General features: G+C 36.8%; 1 protein-coding gene across 4 annotated transcripts in view; it reads right to left on the bottom strand.

Annotated features, from left to right (window-relative positions):
* Positions 1-20798, bottom strand: part of SCLT1 (sodium channel and clathrin linker 1) — a 199482-nt gene that overhangs the window by 75136 nt on the left and 103548 nt on the right. For all 4 annotated transcript variants that reach the window (XR_006817479.1, XM_045998235.1, XM_045998237.1 and 1 more), the window contains 3 exons: positions 11683-11754; positions 2918-2992; positions 1690-1835 (listed from right to left, as the gene is read on the bottom strand). Coding sequence is in view for 3 of the 4 variants with exons in the window: in XM_045998235.1 (XP_045854191.1) it covers positions 1690-1835; positions 2918-2992; positions 11683-11754 (293 nt within the window). In the remaining variant the exon portion in view is untranslated. The remainder of the gene's footprint in view (positions 1-1689; positions 1836-2917; positions 2993-11682; positions 11755-20798) is intronic.

The raw sequence follows: 20798 nt of genomic DNA, 5'->3' as shown, positions 1-20798 counted from the left end.
TGTTTGCCAGATTCTTTTCTTGGTATCTGTATTTGAAGAAGCAGATTCCTCCTCCAGTCTTTACAGACTGATTTTGGAACACAGACTTTCTCCCACGAAGTCCTACAACTGATGGTGCTGCTTCTGGGATTGTGGTTGAGCAAGGCTGAAACCATGTCATGCAGCTATTGCCAGGTTCATAGTTGGCAAGCATGTACTCAGGAACATAGTCAAGTGTTGTGTCTCATGGGGGTTCCTAAAGGTGCTCCTGTCACATCACTGGGCTGGTCCATGGGTGGGTAGGACTGCTTCTGGACTGTGGTAGAGTGGGACTGAAGCTGGAGCACAAGACTGACTCAGGGATTGTAGTCAGGTCTGAGGTCAGTGGGTGGGTAACTAGAAGCATCTACTAGTGTGGCTTCTGCTGGATCTTTTGAGTGGATCCCTGGCCATGAAAGACTACCTCAAACTGTGGTAGAGCAGTGCTGGATCCATATCTTGTGTTTTTTGTTAAGTCTGCTGTCGGATGTGACTTCTGCTGGGGAACAATCAGTACTCCCGTCAGTTCACTGGGCTGGTTCCTGGGAGGGCAGTACTGCCTCCAGACCATAGGAGAGTGGAACTAGAGTTGGGTTGGAGGGACAAGAGTCAGCTCTGAGGTTGGCAGACCTGTTATCAGAAGTACCCACAGGAATGGCTTCTGCTGAGTCCCTTAGTAGAGGGGGCCAGGTGTAGGACTATGGGTAAGTAGGGCCAGAGCCAGGACCACAGAGAGATGGGGCTGCTTTGGTCCATAGATAGGATTACAGTGTGCACTGCCACTGCTGCACAAGCGTCCCTCTTTGGGCTTGTTGGAGCCCAAGGGCTCCAACAGTGTTTTTTAACCTCCTACCTAGATCCCAAAGCTCTCATAAAGGCACTTCTGTCCAGGGATGCCTTTTATATATTTTTCTGTGGAGGGACATGGGCCGAGTACCTCCAATGCATTCCACTGTATTGCTGACACTATTCCTCTTTATTTTTAAAATATCTATTAAACATATTCTGTAATAGATTGAGATTTCATGCAATTCAAATTAAGTTTTACTGTATTAAGTAACACTCTGGGGGAGGAAGGTAGAAAAATATTCAGAAGGGGTATGCCAGACTATAAATTTACCATTTTAATAGACAATGTAATAAATAAACATGATGGATTATTTTGGATATTCAATAACAAAAGAAATTTAAGTATAAACTGAGTATAAAACCAATTATAAGGAAGCTACTATAAAAGCTACATAGTTAGTATGAAAAACACCCAATCTTATGAGCATTCTATTTAACTGCCAGAAAGGAGAAATTTAAAATAAAATGGCATAATACTGTTAAATCTTTTCTTCCTGAGGAAATCAGTTTTCAGAAAGAAGATTAAAGCATCTGCCTTCGGCTCAAATCATAATGGTCCTGGGATCAAGCCCCACATAGGGCTCCTTGCTCAGCTGGGGGCCTGATTATCCCTCCCCCTCTGCCTGTTGCTCCCCGTTTGTGCTCGCTCTCTCTGTAAATAAATAAATACAATCTTAAAAAAATAAGCTTAAAAAATTCCATTTGGTGATGAAAAGTTTTTTTTCAACATATATGTAAGTTCTATTTAAAAAAAGTAAAGAATCTGTCAGAAAGTGTATGAATTCTGAAAATGTTAACAGAAAATCGAAAAGAATAACTTACTTTATTTCAAGTTGTTTTATTTTATTTTCTGCTGTCTTAAGTCTTAGTTGAAGATCATCTTTTGAACGCTCTGCAAGCAGGCATCTTTGGTGCATTTCTTCTAGTTTTCTGTAATCACTTTCATTTACTCTGCCTTCATGATAAATCTGCAAAAGATTATATTTATATTACCTTACACAGGACACAGTGTTTTGACTTTAGCACACTTGTCTGGGACAGTGGGAGAATTAGGGAACTGTGTCTTTTCTTTACCTGTTGTCTTTAGTCTTGTTTTATATTTCCTCAAATAAGCCTGTTCCTTTCTATGTCATGTGATTTTAAAACTTCATCACAGCCATGATGTACAGTAGGTAGAATCTAAATCTATCCCTCTTCCATAACAGACAGTAACTCAGAAGGAATCAACATCACAGGAGACTGGTGACCATAAGGGTGTCATATATATTTTGGGTATGACATATATATTTTTGCTGTGTGCTGCTTTGTAAGTGACTCTTTTACTACCTGATGTCATTATCTTTTTATGTCAGTAATACAGATACATCACATGCTTTTTATATTACGTAGTTCTTCTTTGAAAATTAAATTCTGACTCTCCCATTCAATATTTGTTAGCATGGGTAAGTTACTTAACTTCTACGAAAGTTGCTAATGCAGCACTTAAAACACAATATATGCTGCAACAAGTTTCATTTCCCTTTTTTCCCAAGGCATTTTAAAAGAGTGGGATATTTACTGATGATAAAAAAGCTATTTAAGTAAGAAATAAAATTTTAAACCATAGACTTTTCACATTTTTTCTCAAATATTGGGATAATATTTTCCTACTTAAGAAATGAAAATCTACACTTTTAAAAGGTTAAAATCAGAGTAATGTTATAATTTTCTGGTTATATATACTTGTTTTTATAGATAGCTTAAACCCAATAAAAGTTGGCATTAAATTTAAAAACAGAACGGAGACCATGTAAAATTACTATTGGGTTAAACAAGGATATAGCTACTTCATAAAACTTATACCTGTAAGTAAAAAGTACAAATACTGTGGCTATTCTTACAAAGAAATGTACTCAGGCAATATTAGCATTAAAGTGCTGACTGTGAATATATTTCAAATAAAAACACTCACTTACAATGTAGGGGTTGCTACTAAATAGTGTGATGAAAGTGGAGAGTAATAGTGAGCATTTGCAGCTGAGTTTTAGGTAGGTATTTTTTTCTGTTTTACCTTTTCTAGTTCTTCTTCCACGGCTTTTTTCTCCCTAATGGCTTGTTCAATTTGGCTTTGTTTTTCACCACACTCCTATAAATTCAATTCATATTATAAATAAATATGTTTGTAAAATCTTAAGAAAAAATGGATGAATAAAATGATTTGCTCATTACAAGAATACCACACTTACCCTATCAATACAGCAGGACCATATTGATTACTAAACAAAAACAAAAAACCTCTATCTTCAAAGAGCTACCTATCTCAGAAGTTCTAACTAAACATGCTAAATTGGTGACATAGGTTGAAGGATTCCAGAGAGAAAAAAAAATGAGAACCTTTTCTCATATTAGTTTTATTCATATACTCTTATCATGTACTTTTTTTAAAAGACTTTATTTATTTATTTGACAGAGAGAAATCACAACTAGGCAGAGAGGCAGGCAGAGAGAGAGGAGGAAGCAGGCTCCCTGCTGAGCAGAGAGCCCGATGCGGGACTGGATCCCAGGACCCTGAGACCATGACCCGAGCCGAAGGCAGCAGGTCAACCCACTGAGCCACCCAGACGCCCCTCTTATCATGTATTTTAAAAGGGAACACAGATCTGGACAGTGACAAAACACCCTGAGGACAACCTGTGGCCTTAAAAGGCACACAGGTATTTAAAGTCTAAAACTTTTTTGGGGGGGGCAAAAAACAGAGCCTGAGTGGCTTAGTTGGTAAGCGTCTGACTCTTGATCTTGGCTCAGGTCATGATCTCAGGGTTGTGACATCAAGTCCTGCATTGGGCTCTGTGCTCAGTGGGGAGTCTGATCAAGACTCTCTCTCTCCCTCTCTCCCTCTGTCCCTCCCGTCCTCAGCTTACACATTCTCTCAAAAAAAAAAAAAAAAAAAAAAAGAGCCAATGGACACAGTAAAAGTTTTATTAGCAGGATCATTGAAACATTTCTGCTCAAAAGGTTTTAATCAGTAAAACTGAGCAAGCAAGCATATCAATCAGTTGATAAAATTTAGTATTTTGCAAATGAGAGTAAAACTGAAAATAACCACTATAATGACTGGTTTCTCATAGCTATTTGTTTTTATCTATTTATTTTTGAGAATGGGTGTGATTATTTTCTACTAATTGTAAATTATGATTTGGACGAACATCCTTACTAGCAGTGGACTACTGATATTCAATTATCTTTAGTATAACTTTATTTTACAGAAGTACTGTATATCAGTGTTTTTAAATTTTAAAATGAGCTTCTAAATTGTGACCCCAAATGAATTCTGATTATAATGAATTAATGGGATGTTACTTAACCCTATGTTCTGAATCAGATGATTAATCTAAATTTATTGTCTTTCATTAGAGCAGAATTGTTAGTGTACAAGAAATGAAACTTTAGTGTTCTATATATGTTCATACAGTAAATTGCTAATCTATGGAAAGCGGTTTTATGGTGTAAAATTTGGGATTGCTCCTATGTTCATAACTCATCTTGTGTGACTGTTAACAGACTATTTTTAGAGCAGTTTTAGGTTAACAGCAAATTAAGAAGTTATAGATCTCTGCCATACTTCTTGCCCCCATATGTGCAGAGCCCTGCCCCATTTTCAACACCCCTCGCTGTAGTGGTACATTTACTGATACTGATGAACCTACACTGATACAACATTATCACTCAAAGCCCATAGTTTAGAGTTCACTCTTGGTGCTGTACATATGGGTTTGCACAAATTTATAATGACATTATCCACCATTATAGTATCATACAGAGATTACAAAACACTGTTGGAGCACCAGTGGCAATCACACATACAGAGTAGTTTCACTGTTCTAAAAATCCTCTGTGCTTCACCTATACTTATTCATCTCTCCCTCCTCCTAAATCCGATAAAGTCTTTTTACTATCTCCATACTTTTGCCTTTCTCAGAATGTCAGTTGGAGTCACAGTATGTAGGCTTTTCAGACTAGCTTTTTTTTTTTTAATATTTTTATTTATTTATTTGACAGAGAGAGAGGTCACAAGTAGGCAGAGAAGCAGGCAGAGAGAGAGGGAGAAACAGGCTCCCCCCTGAGCAGAGAGCCCGATGCGGGGCTCGATCCCAGGACCCCGAGATCATGACCTGAGCTGAAGGCAGAGGCCTAAACCACTGAGCCACCCAGGTGCCCCCAGACTAGCTTCTTTTACTTAATATATGCATTTTCGTTTCCTCCATGTCTTCTCATGGCTTGATAGTTCATTTCTTTTTAGTGCTGAATAATACTCCATTGCCTGGATGTACCAGTTTATTGGTCCATTTGTGTGGATATCTTGGTTGTGTCCAAGTTTTGGCAACTGTGAAGAAAGCTGCTATAAACACTCATGTTTAGGTTTTTGTGTGGATATAAGTTTTCAGCTCCTTTGGGTAAATACAGAAGAGTGCAATTGTTGGACCATATGGTAATATGGACCATATTCAGTTTTGTAAGAATCCATCACACTGCCTTCAAAAGTGGCTATACCATTTTGCACTCCCACCAGCAATGAATGAGAATTCCTGTTGCTCCACAGCTTTCCCAGAGTTTGGTGGTATCAGTATTCTGAATTTTGGCCATTGTAATAGGTGTATCAGGTACCTATGTGATGTAATGAGTAACAGCTCATTATTGTTTTAGTTTGCATTTCCCTGGTGAAATATGCTGTGTAGTATCTTTTCATATTCTTATATGCCATCTGTATATCTTCTCTGGTGGGGTGTCTGTTAAGATCTTTGGTCTACTTTTTTTTTTTATTATTATGTTCAGTTAGCCACTGTATAGTGCATCATCAGCTTTTGAGTAGTGTTCAATGATTCATTAGTTGCATATAACACCCAGTGCTCATCACACATGCCCACTTCTTAATTGAGTTGTTTTCTTATTATTGAATTTTAAGAATTTTTCGTATATTTTGGTTAATAGTTTTTTGTTTGTTTGTTTTGGTTAATAGTTTTTTATCTGCTATGCATTTTGCAAATATTTTCTACTAGTCTGTGGTTGGAATTTTCATTCTCTTGACAGTGTCTTTCACAGAGAAATTTTTCATTTTAATGAATTCCAACTTATCAATTGTTTCATGGGTCATGCCTTAGATGCTGTATCCAAAAATTCATCGCCAAACCCAAGATCATCTAGATTTTCTTCTATTTATCTTCTCGGAATTTTAAAGTTTTCTGTTTTACATTTAGGTCTTGACCCATTTTGAATTAATTTTGGTGGAGGGTGTAAGGTTTGTGTCCATATTCATTCTTATACATGTGACTGTCTAATTGTACTACCACCATTTGTTAAAAAGACACTCTTTGCACTATTATTGCCTTTGCATCTTTGTCAATGATTAGCTGACTGCATTTATGTGGGTCTATATTTTATTCCATTCTAGATTCTGTATTTTATTCCACTGATCCATTTGTCTCTTTTTTTCACCAACATCCTACTAGCTTGATTACTATAGCTATAAAGTAATTCTTGAAATATGGTAGTGCCAGTCTTTTGATTTTTTTTTCCTTCTCCTTCAATATTGTATTGGCTATTTTGGATCTTTTGTCCCTCCAGATAAGCTTTATTTATTTATTTAAAAACTATTATTATTTTTTGAATTTTTATTTAAATTCTCATTAGTAACATACGGTGCAATATTGGTTTTAGGAGTAGAATTCGGTGCTTCGTCATTTACATACAACACCTAGTGCTCAACATAACAAGCGCCTTCCTTAATACCCATCACCCATTTAGCCCATCCTTCACCCAACTCCTCCATTGGCCTTCAGTTTGTTCTCTATTTTTTCTTCTTTAAGAAATCTTAAAATCTTAAAAAGATTTTATTCATTTGAGAGGGGTGGGGGGAGAAAGAGAGAGACAGAGAGTGTGTGTGCATGTGTGCATTCATGGGGGAGGGGGAGGCAGAGGGAGAATCAGACTCCCTACTGAGTATGGAGCCAAGCAGGGAGCCTGACCTGGGACTCAATCTCAGGATCTTGGGATCATGACCTGAGCTGAAGGCAAACACTTAATGAACTAAGCCACCTACGTGCCCCATTCTCTATTGTTAAGAGTCTCTTATGGTTTGTTTTCCTCTCTCTCTCTCTTCCCTCCCCCCTTCCCATACATTCATTTCTTTCTTAAATTCCCCATATGAGTGAGATCACACGGTATTTGTCTTTATCTGACTTATTTTGCTTAGTATAATACACTCTAAATTTACCCACTTTGTTGCAAATGGCAAGATTTCATTCTTTTTGATGGCTGAGTAACATTCCTATATATTTACACACACACACACAAACCCCACCTCTTCTTTATCCATTCATCAGTCAATGGATACTTGTGCTCTTTCTGTAGTTTGGCTATTGTTGATAATGCTGCTATAAACACTGAGGTGTATGTACCCATTCAAATCTGTATTTTTCTATCATTTGGGTAAATACCTAGTACTGTAACTGCTCAATCATAATGTCGTTCTATTTTTAATGTTTTGAGGAACCTCCACACTGTTTTCCACAGAAGCTGTACCAGTTTGCATTTCCACCAACAATGCAAGAGAGTTCTCCTTTTTCTGTATCCTCCCCGACACATGCTTCTTGTGCTATTAATTTTAGCCATTCTGACAGGTGTGAGTTGGTATCTCATTGTGGTTTTGACTTGTATTTCCCTGATAATGAGTGATGTTGAGCATCTTTTCATGTGTCTGTTAGTCATCTGGATGTCTTCTTTGGAAAAGTATCTATTCATGTCTTCTGCCTCTTTCTTTACTGGATTGTTTTCTGGGTGTTGAGTTTGATAAGTTCCTTATAGATTTTGGATACTAACCCTTTCCTCCAGATAAACTTTAGAGTCAGTTTGTCACTATCCAGAAAAAACTTGCTAGGATATGACTGGGATTGCACTCAATCTATAGATCAGGCTGGGAAGAACTGACATTTTGACTTTGAGTCTTCCTATCCATGAACATGGGTTATCTCTTTATTTATTTACTTCTTCATTGATATCTTCCATCAGAGTTTTCCTCATATAGATTTTGCTAGATATATAACTAAGTAACTTTTTATGTACTAAGTTAATGGCACTGTTTTTTTTAATTAAAAATTTTTTCAGTGTTCCAAAATTGTTTATGCACCACACCTAGTGCTCCATGCAATACATGACCTCCACCCCCCACCAGGCTCACCCAAACCCCCACCCCACCCCTCCAAAACCCTCAGTTTGTTTCTCAGAGTCCACAGTCTCTCATGGTTTGTCTCCCCCTCCGATTTCCCTCAACTCACTTTTCCTCTCCATCTCCCAATGTCCTCTGTGTTATTCCTTTTGCTCCACAAGTCAGTGAAACATATGATAATTGACTCTCTCTGCTTGACTTATTTCACTCAGCATAATCTCCTCCAGTCCTGTCCATGTTGATACAAAAGTTGGGCACTGTGTTTTTAATTTAAAATTCCATTTGTTCATTGTCTGTATATGGGAAAACAATTTCCTTTTGTATATTAACTCTGTATCCTGCAACCTTGTATGCCAAAATTGCTTCTTTGGTTCCATGTTTTTTTGGTTCTTTTTTTGGTTTGTTTTCTACATAGACAATCAAGTCATCTGCAAACAAATTTCTTTCTTCCCAATCTGTACAACTTTTATTTCCTTTTTCAGTCAAATTGCATTATCTAATACTTCTAGCTTGACAGTGAAAAACAGTGGTGAGAGAGCTTATGATTGCCTTGTTCCTGATCTACCGGGAAAGCTTTTGGTTTCAGAGCTATAGGCTTTTTGTAGATATTCTTTGCCAAGCTGAGTAAGTTCTCCTCTGTTTCTAGTGCACTGGGAGTTTTTATCATGAATGGGGGTTAGATTTTGTCAAATGCTTTTTCTGCAGCTATTGATATGATTCCCATATGATTTTTAATGTAGGTATTAATAACAAGCTTGGACCCCACTTCTGAAACTGGTGAATGATATATAAAGAAAGATTTGTGATAAATACATTATGCATCTCTCTCCACCCAATCCACCATTTCATGGATAAATGATGACTGAAAGAATATTGGGTTAACCTCATATAACAAAGTTAAAATAAGACAGTAAATTGAAACCTTTACAGAGACATACATTAATTCTATTAAAAATTCACTGTAATACCAAAGCAAACATTTAAAATTACTATTATTCAAAAGCTTTCATGGATATTTGCTATTAATCACCACCAGTATTCCGATCTTTTGTGAAAGATATGATCAAGTGATACTAAATATTTTTCAAGTACACAAGAAGTATTTTCAAAATCATACCCTATGGTCTACCATAAAGAAAATCATAAAAATATTAAGAATCAATATCATATAGATTATAATCTGCAGCATCTATTTAACTGGATTAGAAAATAATAAAATAGATATCTAAATACCTATGGATGTGGAGATTCAAAATTTAAATTTTTTTTTTTAATGCATCGATCCAAAGAAGATCATAATGAACTTTTCATTTAACTTGTATAAAATTAGTGACCAATCTTCTTACTCATTTGCTGTAGATTAACAGCAACCGGTGTTAGTTGGCAGAATTAAAACATTGAGTATTCTTAGAAGAAACTGTACCCCGTAGGAGAAAGTAAAAGCTGTGCTGCTTTCCAAGGGAGATATGTGACTAGACTGGCTCTGGCCTTTTCTTAAATCTATCAAAAAATCTGCCCACTAACCTAAAACACAAGTTTTTCTCCTTCCTACCAGCGTAACTTAGTTTTGGGTTAGCTAAAGTATGCTTAACTTCTCTCCTTGACTTCATCTTTATGGTACAGGTGGTAAAATTGGTACGTAAGTCAAAAGCTGATGTCAGGTTATTATGTCTCAAACTGTAGTCTGAGTTTTTGAGTTACCTGAGAAAATCTGCTTTTTAAAGTAGTTGAATACACTTTTTAATTAATCAGTACAGTTTTCCCCATGGAATCAACATGACATCAGATAATACTTAATATCTTTAGAAAAATCCATCTTAGGGGTGGCTCAGTGGGTTAAGCCTCTGCCTTCGGCCTAGGTCATAATTTCGGGGTCTTGGGATTGAGACCCACATCAGGCTCTCTGCTCAGTGGGAGTCCTGCTTCTCTTTCTCTCTTTCTCTCTGCCTGCCTCTCTGCCTACTTATGATCTCTCTGTCAAATAAATAAATAAAATCTTAAAAAAAAAAGAAAAATCAATCTTAGCTATGGATTACAATTGTTTTACTTTAAATTGTAAGAAATACTTCATAATAAACTGAAAATTTTTTGCTTTGAAGTGAGTTTATATAACTCTGGTTGTGGCTGTTAAGAGTTATTATACTTAAAAATCTTTGCAGATCTTATTCAACACACATTCCTTTGGGAAATGAGAAAGAAATAGTGTTCTTGTCCCTCCAGAGTTTACAAGCCATTAAATGACGTTGGATTGGGGTAGGATCTTCTTTTGCTAAGCTGTGAATCTGTTGATAGCTAAATCAGTTCACATAAGAGAAAAAGCAAAACAGCAAGGTGATAGAAGAGGAAGCAAAACTGAAAAACAACAAATAATTAGACATGACTAACTGACCACAGAGCATCCCATTAATTTTAGTTAATGTTCCTCCATCCTTAAAACAGATGATATTAAACAAACAAAAAATAACACTGTTTCTTATTCTATTATTATCAGGATCTATACACATAGACAAAAGTCTCATGTACATTACAGAGTTTGTAGAATGTGGAAAATATGCTCCTTCTTTCAGAGTTCTTTAAATATCAGTCAATAAATATTAAAACATGCTGTGAAAAGACTAGGCTAGGCCATGGGGAAAATAAAAGGAGGCATAAGGCTCTTCTACTCTGAGGTATTTACAATTTAATTGGAAAGTTAAGATTTTTATGAAGAAAGAGAAAGGGAGAGGGAAGGAGGGAGACAGGAGACAGAGAAAGAGAACATAATGTAACATATTTATTACAAGACATAATTCACTGCTAAGTTTTATAGTCAAGATTAAAAGCGATATAGAGATTCAGAAAATATTAGTGAAGTTGAAAACGTCTTCCTAATCTCTGAAAATTCTTGTACTTTTACTCCCCTGTAAGCAAAGCTATTAAATTCCATTTCATCAAATCTTGTTATTAAATTTACATATTTAATTTCACCTCTAGACATACAAGTACTCTTTTCTCTTCTTTGTCTATTTATCCTTCAGTACTCATTTCTTTTGGGTAGCTTGTCTTTCTTCTTTTCCACTGTCATATATACTTTTTCTTTCCCCCTCATCTCCCAAATGAACCTGGCATATGGTAGCAGTTGCAGGTGGGTGCTTCAATAGCATCCTGTGTGTTCTTTGTCAAAAAAAGTAATTGTAGTAAAATGTGGTAAACGCCATCCATCTTTCCTGCTCGACCATAAGTTCCAAGATTGCAGGTAACACATGTTTATTTTGATTTTTACTCTTCTCCAAGCATCTAGTCTAATTCCTGGTTTAGTAAGTATCTTCTGAATGAACAAGAATGCCCATTACAAGATTCATTAAAATGTATCCTGGCCTTTAAAATAATCAATATTCAGGGGGCGCCTGGGTGGCTCAGTGGATTAAGCCGCTGCCTTCGGCTCGGGTCATGATCTCAGGGTCCTGGGATCGAGCCCTGCATGGGGCTCTCTGCTCTGCAGGGAGCCTGCTTCCTCCTCTCTCTCTGCCTGCCTCTCTGCCTACTTGTGACCTCTCTCTCTGTCAAATAAATAAATAAAATCTTTAAAAAAAATAATATTCAGAAGAAAATATCAATATAGTCTTCTAACATACCATTTGAAGGGCTGAAAGTTCTTCTGTTAGTCGAGAAATCTGTATGTTACACTGTTTTCTTGCACTTGCAACCTGTAAATTAAGACATTTATAAATTGTTTAGATTCTCAAAAAATGATTAATACCCAATAAAATATTTTGGATAATTATTTTGATAAGAAATAAAAACGTTAACTTTTAGGTCATAAAAAGTAAATAAACACATGGTATATTAAAGAGTCAAGACTTTACCGTGATAGTGGTGGGAGTGAGTGTCTATTAAAATTCATCATATTAGAAGTGAAAACTGGGAAAATTTCAAAATATTTACCAATTGCCTTAAAGATAATAACTGAGGTCATTACAGGTTAACATAAGTAACACATTTTATGAAAAATAAGTATATTTTCCAAAATAGAAAATTTTTTAGAAGAATGGTATTTTACATTTTTGCAAATTTCCTTAATGTCTGGTTCAACAGAAAACAGCTAGACTCTCATATCTACTTCTACATTCAGTCTGCTGTGCTGCTACATATTGTCAGCCTCTGTGAAACAATACTGTATACTCATGAGAGAATGAGTATGAAAAAAGCAAACAGAAAACTGTTAAGTATGAAAGTTAGATTTGACCTTGCAGACTCTCTGAACAACACCTTTTGAAAACTTCTGCCATAGAGCACTTTAAGAGAAAAACTGAGTTACACACTAAAATTATAACTAATAACTCTGAAGGCACTTTTGTTTTATAAACAGAAGAATATTTTTATATTGCACATATTTCAGTACTAAGTAAATTACTTTGTGAGGGAAACTTAGTTGAATTAACATTTAAATTACTTCAGAAGCAGTATGATTTATGTATACAGAATATTTTGAAGAATTATTTACATCTCATCAGGATGGTTCCTAACAATGTCTTTTTCTAATAACGACTCACACTTTTTAAAAAGACACAAGGAATACTGATACTGATGCTATGTCATCAGTAAAACACGTATGATCCAAAGATTTTTGGAAATTTTCTAGGGGCTTATAAAATATACTATTTCTAAAACATGAGGTAAGTCTTCTTTATTTATAACATTGACATATTTTATTACATTCACATATATTTAATTTGGTTAAGTAATATGAGTTACTTTTCTGAAGACATGACAAATATCTGTGGGTCCCTCTGAGCTCTATTTTAGATTTTAATTTGATGCAAACTTTGCCTATGAATAATTACATGATGGATCAATCCATCCTATTTATGGGTCAATGATAATCACAGTTTGCATTTACTGAGGTCTGATGTGTGAATAACTGTTTAGAGTACTTATTTAAGTGTTATTACCTCTTTAATTCTCACCAAGATTCTGATTAAGTAGTTATTATCCACATTATAGATGAGGAAGATTAAGGCACAAAGAAATTAAGTCATGGTTTTCAAGATATAAAAATTTTAGTTCCTACGAATGCAGTCATGTCTATCTCTCACACCAAAAGTGTTCTTTTTAGTATCTAAAAATGATGCAGCTAGCATGAGGGTTTATGACCATAGTAGTAAATATATTTTGAAATATTTTTACAGTAATGCTGATAAATTCAGTGAATTAAACTACTCACACTTACTAAAAAGACTTTAGGATTACTGAAACTGATGGTATATCATCAGTAAAATCTGCTGCAAAAGTCACAGAAAATATTTTGAGATTAGTATCTGATAAAACACAATGTAAATCTTATTATGTGAGCAAATACGCATATCTGAGAGGCAGTTTAATGTGATTGGGGTTCAGAAGTCTGTATGGGAACTAAAGTCACCTTTCTTATCTCTTACCCTAACCTCACTTTCCTTACGTAAACATTTTCTTTGATAATTTATGGGTAGTAAGAGTATTGATAAACCAAACAGTAAGACAATTAACACGAGACAAAAATAGAAAAGTCCAATAATGGTGCAAATATTACCTAACTGGATGAATATAATTTTGATCACAAATTTTAAGTCATGATTTAAAATCAAAAGAAAATAAAAAAATAAAATAATGTTATTGTCACACATTAAGTTTCACTTGTTTGAAAGAGATTGGAGAAAAATCCATTTTTGTATTTTAAAGAAATGATCTATTATCTCATTTTGTTCAGTTTTATAGCCAGAACCTATTTTACTTTGTTAATAAAAAGATACTTCTAAAGTCATTAGACATAAGTAATCCCCAATTCAATAGATTAATTCTACATATTTGGAGAACATGTCAAATTACGATAAGTGGGGCAATTATCACCAATACAGCTTAATATTTTCAAACAAAAACATTAAAAAATATATGTAAAGGGGAGGAGCAAGATGGCAGAGGAGTAGGAGACCTAAATTTCTCTGGTTCCAGGAATTCAGCTGGATAGTTAACAAACCATTCTGAACTCCTACAAACTCAACAGGAGATTGAAGAGAAGAACAGCAGCAATTATAGGAACACAAAAGACACCAATTTCTGGAAGATACGACGTGCGGAGAAGTGAATCCGAGGCAAAACACAGGAAGACAGACCACAGGGAGAGGGGTCAGCTCCTGGCAAGTGATAGAGCAGTGGAGCACAAAATCAGAACTTTTAGAAGTCTGCTCTGCTAAGGGATGTCACTCTAGAGGCTAAGTGGGGGGTGGGGTGGGCTGAGGGGTATGGAGCCTTCACTGGGACAGTGTGCTCTCAGGACTCGTGGGGTCACAGAAAGACCAGGGGTGCCTGAGTGCAGTAGAGCTCCTAAGTAACAAGTGGGGAAGCCGACTGCAGAGACAGAGCCAAGGAGGGGACGCTCAGCTTGGGGTTACCTTAAAGTGTGATCCGAGGCACAGTTGGGGCACTACTCTTTGAGCAGCAATCCCACAAGTGACAGATCCAGGGAGAACCCCCCTTCCTCCACCAAGAGAAGTGGTGTGGGGGCACGCTGCAGGAATCTGCTGGGTTTGGAGACTCCAACTGGGGCTGTGTGCCAGAGATAGAAACTCTTGATCAAAGGCTGGGTGAGCTCAGAGTGCGGCTGGAGACCAGGGAGACAGGACTGATTGACTGCTTCACTCTGATGGCTCAGTGAAGGGGGTGGGAGGGTGAGCTCTCGGCTCCTCCAGGGCTGGAGACTGGGAGGCTGCCATCCCAATTCTCATTCTCCAAAGCTGTACAGAAAGCTTTAAGGCAAAAAGACTACCAGAGCTGGTTCTTTGAAAGAATCAATAAGATTGATAAACCCCTGGCCAGACTTACCAAAAAGAAAAGAGAAATGAACCCAAATAAATAAAATCATGAATGAAAGAGGAGAGATCACAGCCAACAACAAAAATACAATTATGGGCTCCTGGGTGGCTCAGTGGGTTAAGCCTCTGCCTTCAGGTTAGGTCATGATCTCAGCATCCTGGGATCAAGGCCCATGTCGGGCTCTCTGCTCAGCAGGGAGCCTGCTTCCCCCTCTTTCTGCCTGCCTCTCTGCCTACTTGTGACCTCTCTCTCTCTCAAATAAATAAATAAAAAATCTTAAAAAAAAAAAAGGAAATACAATTATAAGAACATATTATGAGCAACTATATGTGGGCACATTTGACAATCTGGAAGAAACAGATGCATTCCTAGAGATGTATGAACTACCAAAACTGAATCAAGAAGAAACAGAAAACCTGAACAGATCTATAACCAGTAAGGAGATTGAAGCAGTCATCAAAAATCTCCAAATAAACAAGACCCCAGGGCCAGAGGGCTTCCAAAGGGGAATTCTACCAGACATTTAAAGAATAATTCATAACTATTCTCCTGAAACTGTTCTAAAAAACAGAAATGGAAGGAAAACTTCCAAACTCATTTTATGAGGCCAGCATTACCTTAATCCCCAAATCAAAGATCCCATTGGAAAGGAGAATTACAGACCAATATCCCTGATGAACATGGATGCAAAATTTCTTATCAAAATAAAGCCAATAGGATCCAACAGTACATTAAAAGGATTATTCACCACGAGTAAGTGGGATTTATTCCTGGGCTGTAAGGTTGGGTTCAATATCTGCAAATTAATCAATGTGATACAAAACATCAGTAAAAGAAAGAACAAAAACCAGTTGAACCTCTCAATAGATGCTGACAAAGCATTTGATAAAGTACAGCATCCTTTCTTGATCAAAACTCATCACAGTGTAGGGATGGAGGGTACACAGCTCAAGACCATAAAGCCATCTACGAAAAACCCACAGTGAATATCATTCTTAAAGGGGAAAAAACTAACAGCTTTCCCCCTAAGGTCAGGAACATGACAGGGCTATCCACTATCACCACTGCTATTCAATATACTACTAGAAGTCTTACAGCAATCAGACAACAAAAGGAAATAAAAGGCATCTGAATCACCGAAGAAGAAATCAGACTCTACTCTTTGTAGATGATATGATACTTTATGTGAAAACCCAAAAGACTTCAGTCTGAAACTGCTAGAACTCATACAGGAATTCAGTAAATTGTCACGATATAAAACTCAATGCACAGAAATCAGTTGCATTTCTATACACCAACAAGACAGAAGAGAAATTAAGAAGTCAATCCTATTTACAATTGTACCCAAAACCATAAGATTATAAGAAATAAATCTAACGAAAGAGGCAAAGAATCTGTACTCAGAAAACTACAGAGTACTCATGAAAGAAAGAAACTGAGGAAGACATAAAGAAATGGAAAAACATTCCATACTCATGGATTGGAAGAACAAATATTGTGAAAACGTCTATGCTACCAGGAGCAATCTACCCATTTAACGCAATCCCTATCAAAATACCATCAACTTTTTTCAAAGAAATGGGACAAATAATCCTAAAATTTATATGGAACCTGAAAAGACCCCAAATAGCCAGAGGAATGTTGAAAAAGAAAACCAAAGTTGGCGGAATCACATTTCCAGACTTCAAACTCTATTACAAAGCTGTAAGCATCAAGACAGTATGGTACTGGTGCAAAACAGACACACAGATCAATGGATCAGAATAGAGAGCCCAGAAATGGACCCTCAACTCTATGGTCAACTAATTTTCCACAAAGCAGGAAAGAATGTCCAATAGAAAAGAGACAGTCTCTTCCACAAATGGTGTTAGGAAAATGGGACAGCCACATGCAGAAGAATGAAACTGGACCATTTCCTCACAGCACACACAAAAACAGACTCAAAATGAATGCAAGACCTCAATGTGGGAGAGGAATCCATCAAAATCCTTGAGGAGAACACAGGCAGCAACCTCTTTGACCTCAGCCACTGCAAATTCTTCCTAGACACATCGCCAAAGGAAAGGGAAGCAAGGGCAAAAATGAACTACTGGGACTTAATCAAGATCAAAAGCTTCCACACAGCAAAGAACACTTTCAACAAAACCAAAAGACAACCGACAGAAGGAGAGAAGATATTTGCCAATGACATATCAGATAAAGGGCTAGTATCCAAAATCTATAAAGAACTTACCAAACTCAATACCCAAAGAACAAATAATCCAATCAAGAAATGGGCAGATGTCATGAACAGTCATTTCAGCAAAGACATCCAAGTGGCCATCAGACACATGAAAAAGTGCTCAATATCACTTGGCATCAAGGAAATACAAATCGAAACCACAATGAGATACCTCACACCCATCAGAACGGGTAAAATTAACCAGGCGGGAAACAACAGGTGTTGACAAGGATAAGGATAAAGGGGAACCCTCCTACACTGTTGGTGGTAATACAAGCTGGTGCAGCCATTCTGGAAAATGGTATGAAGGTTCCTCAAAAAGTTGAAAACAGAGCTAACCTACAACCCAACAATTGCATTATAGTGTATTTAACCTAAAGGTACAAAGGTAGTGATCTGAGGGGGCACATGCACCTGAATGTTTATAGCAGTAATGCCCAGAATAGCCAAACTATGTCAATAGCCTAGATATCCATCAACCAATGAATGGATAAAGAAGATGTGGTATGTATATATACAATGGAATACTATGCAGCCATCAAAAGAGATGAAATCTTGTCATTTGCTACAATGTGGATGGAACTAGAGGGTATTGTGCCACTTGAAATTAATCAGAGAAAGACAATTATCATATGATCTCGCTGATATGAGGAATCTGAGAGGCAGGGCAGGAGGCTGTGGGGGAAGGGAGGGAGAAATGAAACAAGACAAAACTAGAGAGGGAGAGAAACCATAAGAGACTCTTTATCATAGGAAACAAACTGAGGGTTGCCGGAAAGAGGGAGGTTGGAGGGATGGGGTAGCAGGGTGATGGTCATTGGAAAGGGTATGTGTTATGGGGAAAAATAATAGTAATAATAAATATATATGTTAAAATAATAAATGGATATAAGGAGGATATACTACATGTTCTATAAGATATTATGGTTTATTTATATATAGTTAATGAAAATAATAGCTATTCTTTGAAATTTCACACAGTGCAAAATTATATATGTAGAAAGAGAAAGCTTCCTCACTATTTTATCTTCTAGGCTTAGCACTATTTGAAGGTTGATGTATATAACTCCAGAATTTTTTGTTTCATAGATAGCTACATCATTAATAATCCGTAATTAAATGAAAATTCAGAGGACAATGCTAAAAATAGTATTTTTTGCTAGTGGAATTTGTAAGTGATTTTTAAATTATTTATTTTTGGGGTGTTGAGTTTGATATATTTTTTTTTATAGGTTTTGGTTACTCGCCCTTTATCTGATACATCATTTGCAAATATCTTCTCTCATTCTATAGGTTGCTTTTTAGTTTTATTGATTGTTTCCTTTGATGTGCAAAAGCTTTTTAACCTGGTGAAGTCCCAATAGTTCATTTTTGCTTTTCTTTCCCTTGCTTTTGGAGACATTTCTAGTAAGAAGTTGCTGCAGTTGAGGTCAAAGAGGTTGCTGCCTGCATTCTTCTGTAGGATTTTGATGGACTCCTATCTCACATTTAGGTCTTTCATCCATTTTGAGTTTATTTTTTGTGAATGGTGTACAAAGTGGTCCAGTTTCATTCTTCTGCATGTGGCTGTCCAGTTTTCCCAACACCATCTGCATGTGGCTGTCCAGTTTTCCCAACACCATCCATTGAAGAGACTGTCTTTTTTCCACTGGACATTCTTTCCTGCCTTGTTTAAGATTAGTTGACCACAGATTTGAGGTACCACTTCTGGGGTCTCTATTCTGTTCCACTGATGTATGTGTCTGTTTTGTGTCAGTACCATGCTGTCTTAAAGATTACAGCTTTAAGTCTAGAACTGTGATACCTCCAGCTTTGGTTTTCTTTTTCAACATTGTGTTGGCTATTTGGGGTCTTATGTAGTTCCATACAAATTTTAGGATTGTTTGTTCCAGCTCTGAAAAATGCTGATGGTATTTTAAAAAAAATTTTATTTATTTATTTGTCAAAGAGAGGGGCGCCTGGGTGGCTCAGTGGGTTAAAGCCTCTGCCTTCGGCTCAGGTCATGATCCCAGGGTCCTGGGATCGAGCCCCACGTCCGGCTCTCTGCTCCGCAGGGAGCCTGCTTCCTCCTCTCTCTCTGCCTGCCTCTCTGCCTAGTTGTGATTTCTCTCTGTCAAATAAATAAAATATTAAAAAAAAAAAAAGTTGAATGCTTATTTGTCAAACAGAGTGAGCGAGCGTGCACAAGGAGGGGGAGTGGCAGTCAGAGGGACAAGCAGGCTTCCTGCCGAGGAAGGAGCCTGGTGTGGGAGTCAACCTCAAGACAATGGGATCATGACCTGAGTGGAAGGCAGATGCATATTAACCAACTGAGCCACCCAGATGTCTCAGTGCTGATAGTATTTTGATAGGGATTGCATTTAATGTGCACACTGCTTAGGGCAGCATACACATTTTAACAATATTTGTTCTTCCAATCTATGAGCATGGAATATTTTTTCATTTCTTAGTGTCTTCCTCAATTTATTTCATAAATGTTCCACAGTTTAAGAGTAGAGGTCCTTTACCTCTTTGGTGAGATTTATTCCTAGGTGTTTTATGGGTTTTGGTGCAATTTTAAATGGGATCGCTTGCCTGATTTCTTTCTGCTTCATTGTTAGTGTATAGAAATGAAACTGACTTCTTTGCATTGATTTTATGTCCTGTGACTTTGCTCAATTCCTTGATCAGTTCTAGCAATTTTTTGGTAGAATCTTTTGTGTTTTCTACATAGAGATTCAGGTAATCTGCAATGAATGAGAGTTTGACTTCTTTGCTGATTTGGATGCTTTTTATTTATTTTTTTTGTTGTTGTCTGACTGCGGAGGTTAGGAACTCCAATACCACGCTGAACAACAGTAGTGAGAGCAGACTTCCCTGTCATGTTCTTGATCTTAGGAGAAAAGCTCTCAGTTTTTCCCTGTTGAGGATGGTATTTGCTGTGTCTTTTGTACATGGCTTTATGATATTGAGTTATGTTCCTTCTATCCTACATGGCAGAGAGTTTTTATCAAGAAAGGATGATGTATTTTGTTAAATACTTTTTCTGCAACTATTGAGAGAATCATATGGTTCTTCTTCTTTCTTTTATTAGTGTGGTGGATCATACTGATTGATTTGTGAATGTTGAACCACCCCTGCAGCACAGGAATAAAGCCCACTTGGTCATGGTAAACAATCTTTTCATTGAACTGTTGGATCCTATTAGCTAGTATCTTGGTAAGAATTTTTGCATCCATGCTCATCAGGGATATTGGTATGTAATTCTCTTTTTTGCTGGGGTCTCTGTCTGGTTTTGGGATCAAGGTAATGCTGGCCTCATAAAATGAGTTTGGAAGTTTTCCTTCCATCTCTATTTTTTGGAATAGTTTTAGAAGAATAGGTATTAATTCTTCTTTAAAAGTTTGGTAGAATTCCCCTTGGAAACCCTCCGGCCCTGGGATCTTGTTCTTTGGGAGATTTTTGATTACTGCTTCAATTTCTTCACTGGTTATGGGTCTATTCAGTTATTCTACTTCTTCCTGTTTCAGTTTTGGTAGTTTACATGTTTCTAGGACTGCATTCATTTCTTCCACATTGCCTAATTTTTTGGCATATAACTGCTCATATTCTCTTAAGCTGTATTTCTTCAGTATTGGCTGTGATCTCTCCTCTTTCATTCATGGTTTTATTTATTTAGGTCTTTTCTCTTTTCTTTTTGGT

Source organism: Meles meles, chromosome 2 (genome assembly GCF_922984935.1).
Source record: "Meles meles chromosome 2, mMelMel3.1 paternal haplotype, whole genome shotgun sequence".
Classification (NCBI taxonomy): Eukaryota; Metazoa; Chordata; class Mammalia; order Carnivora; family Mustelidae; genus Meles; species Meles meles.
This window is presented reverse-complemented; position numbering and strand designations above follow the sequence as displayed.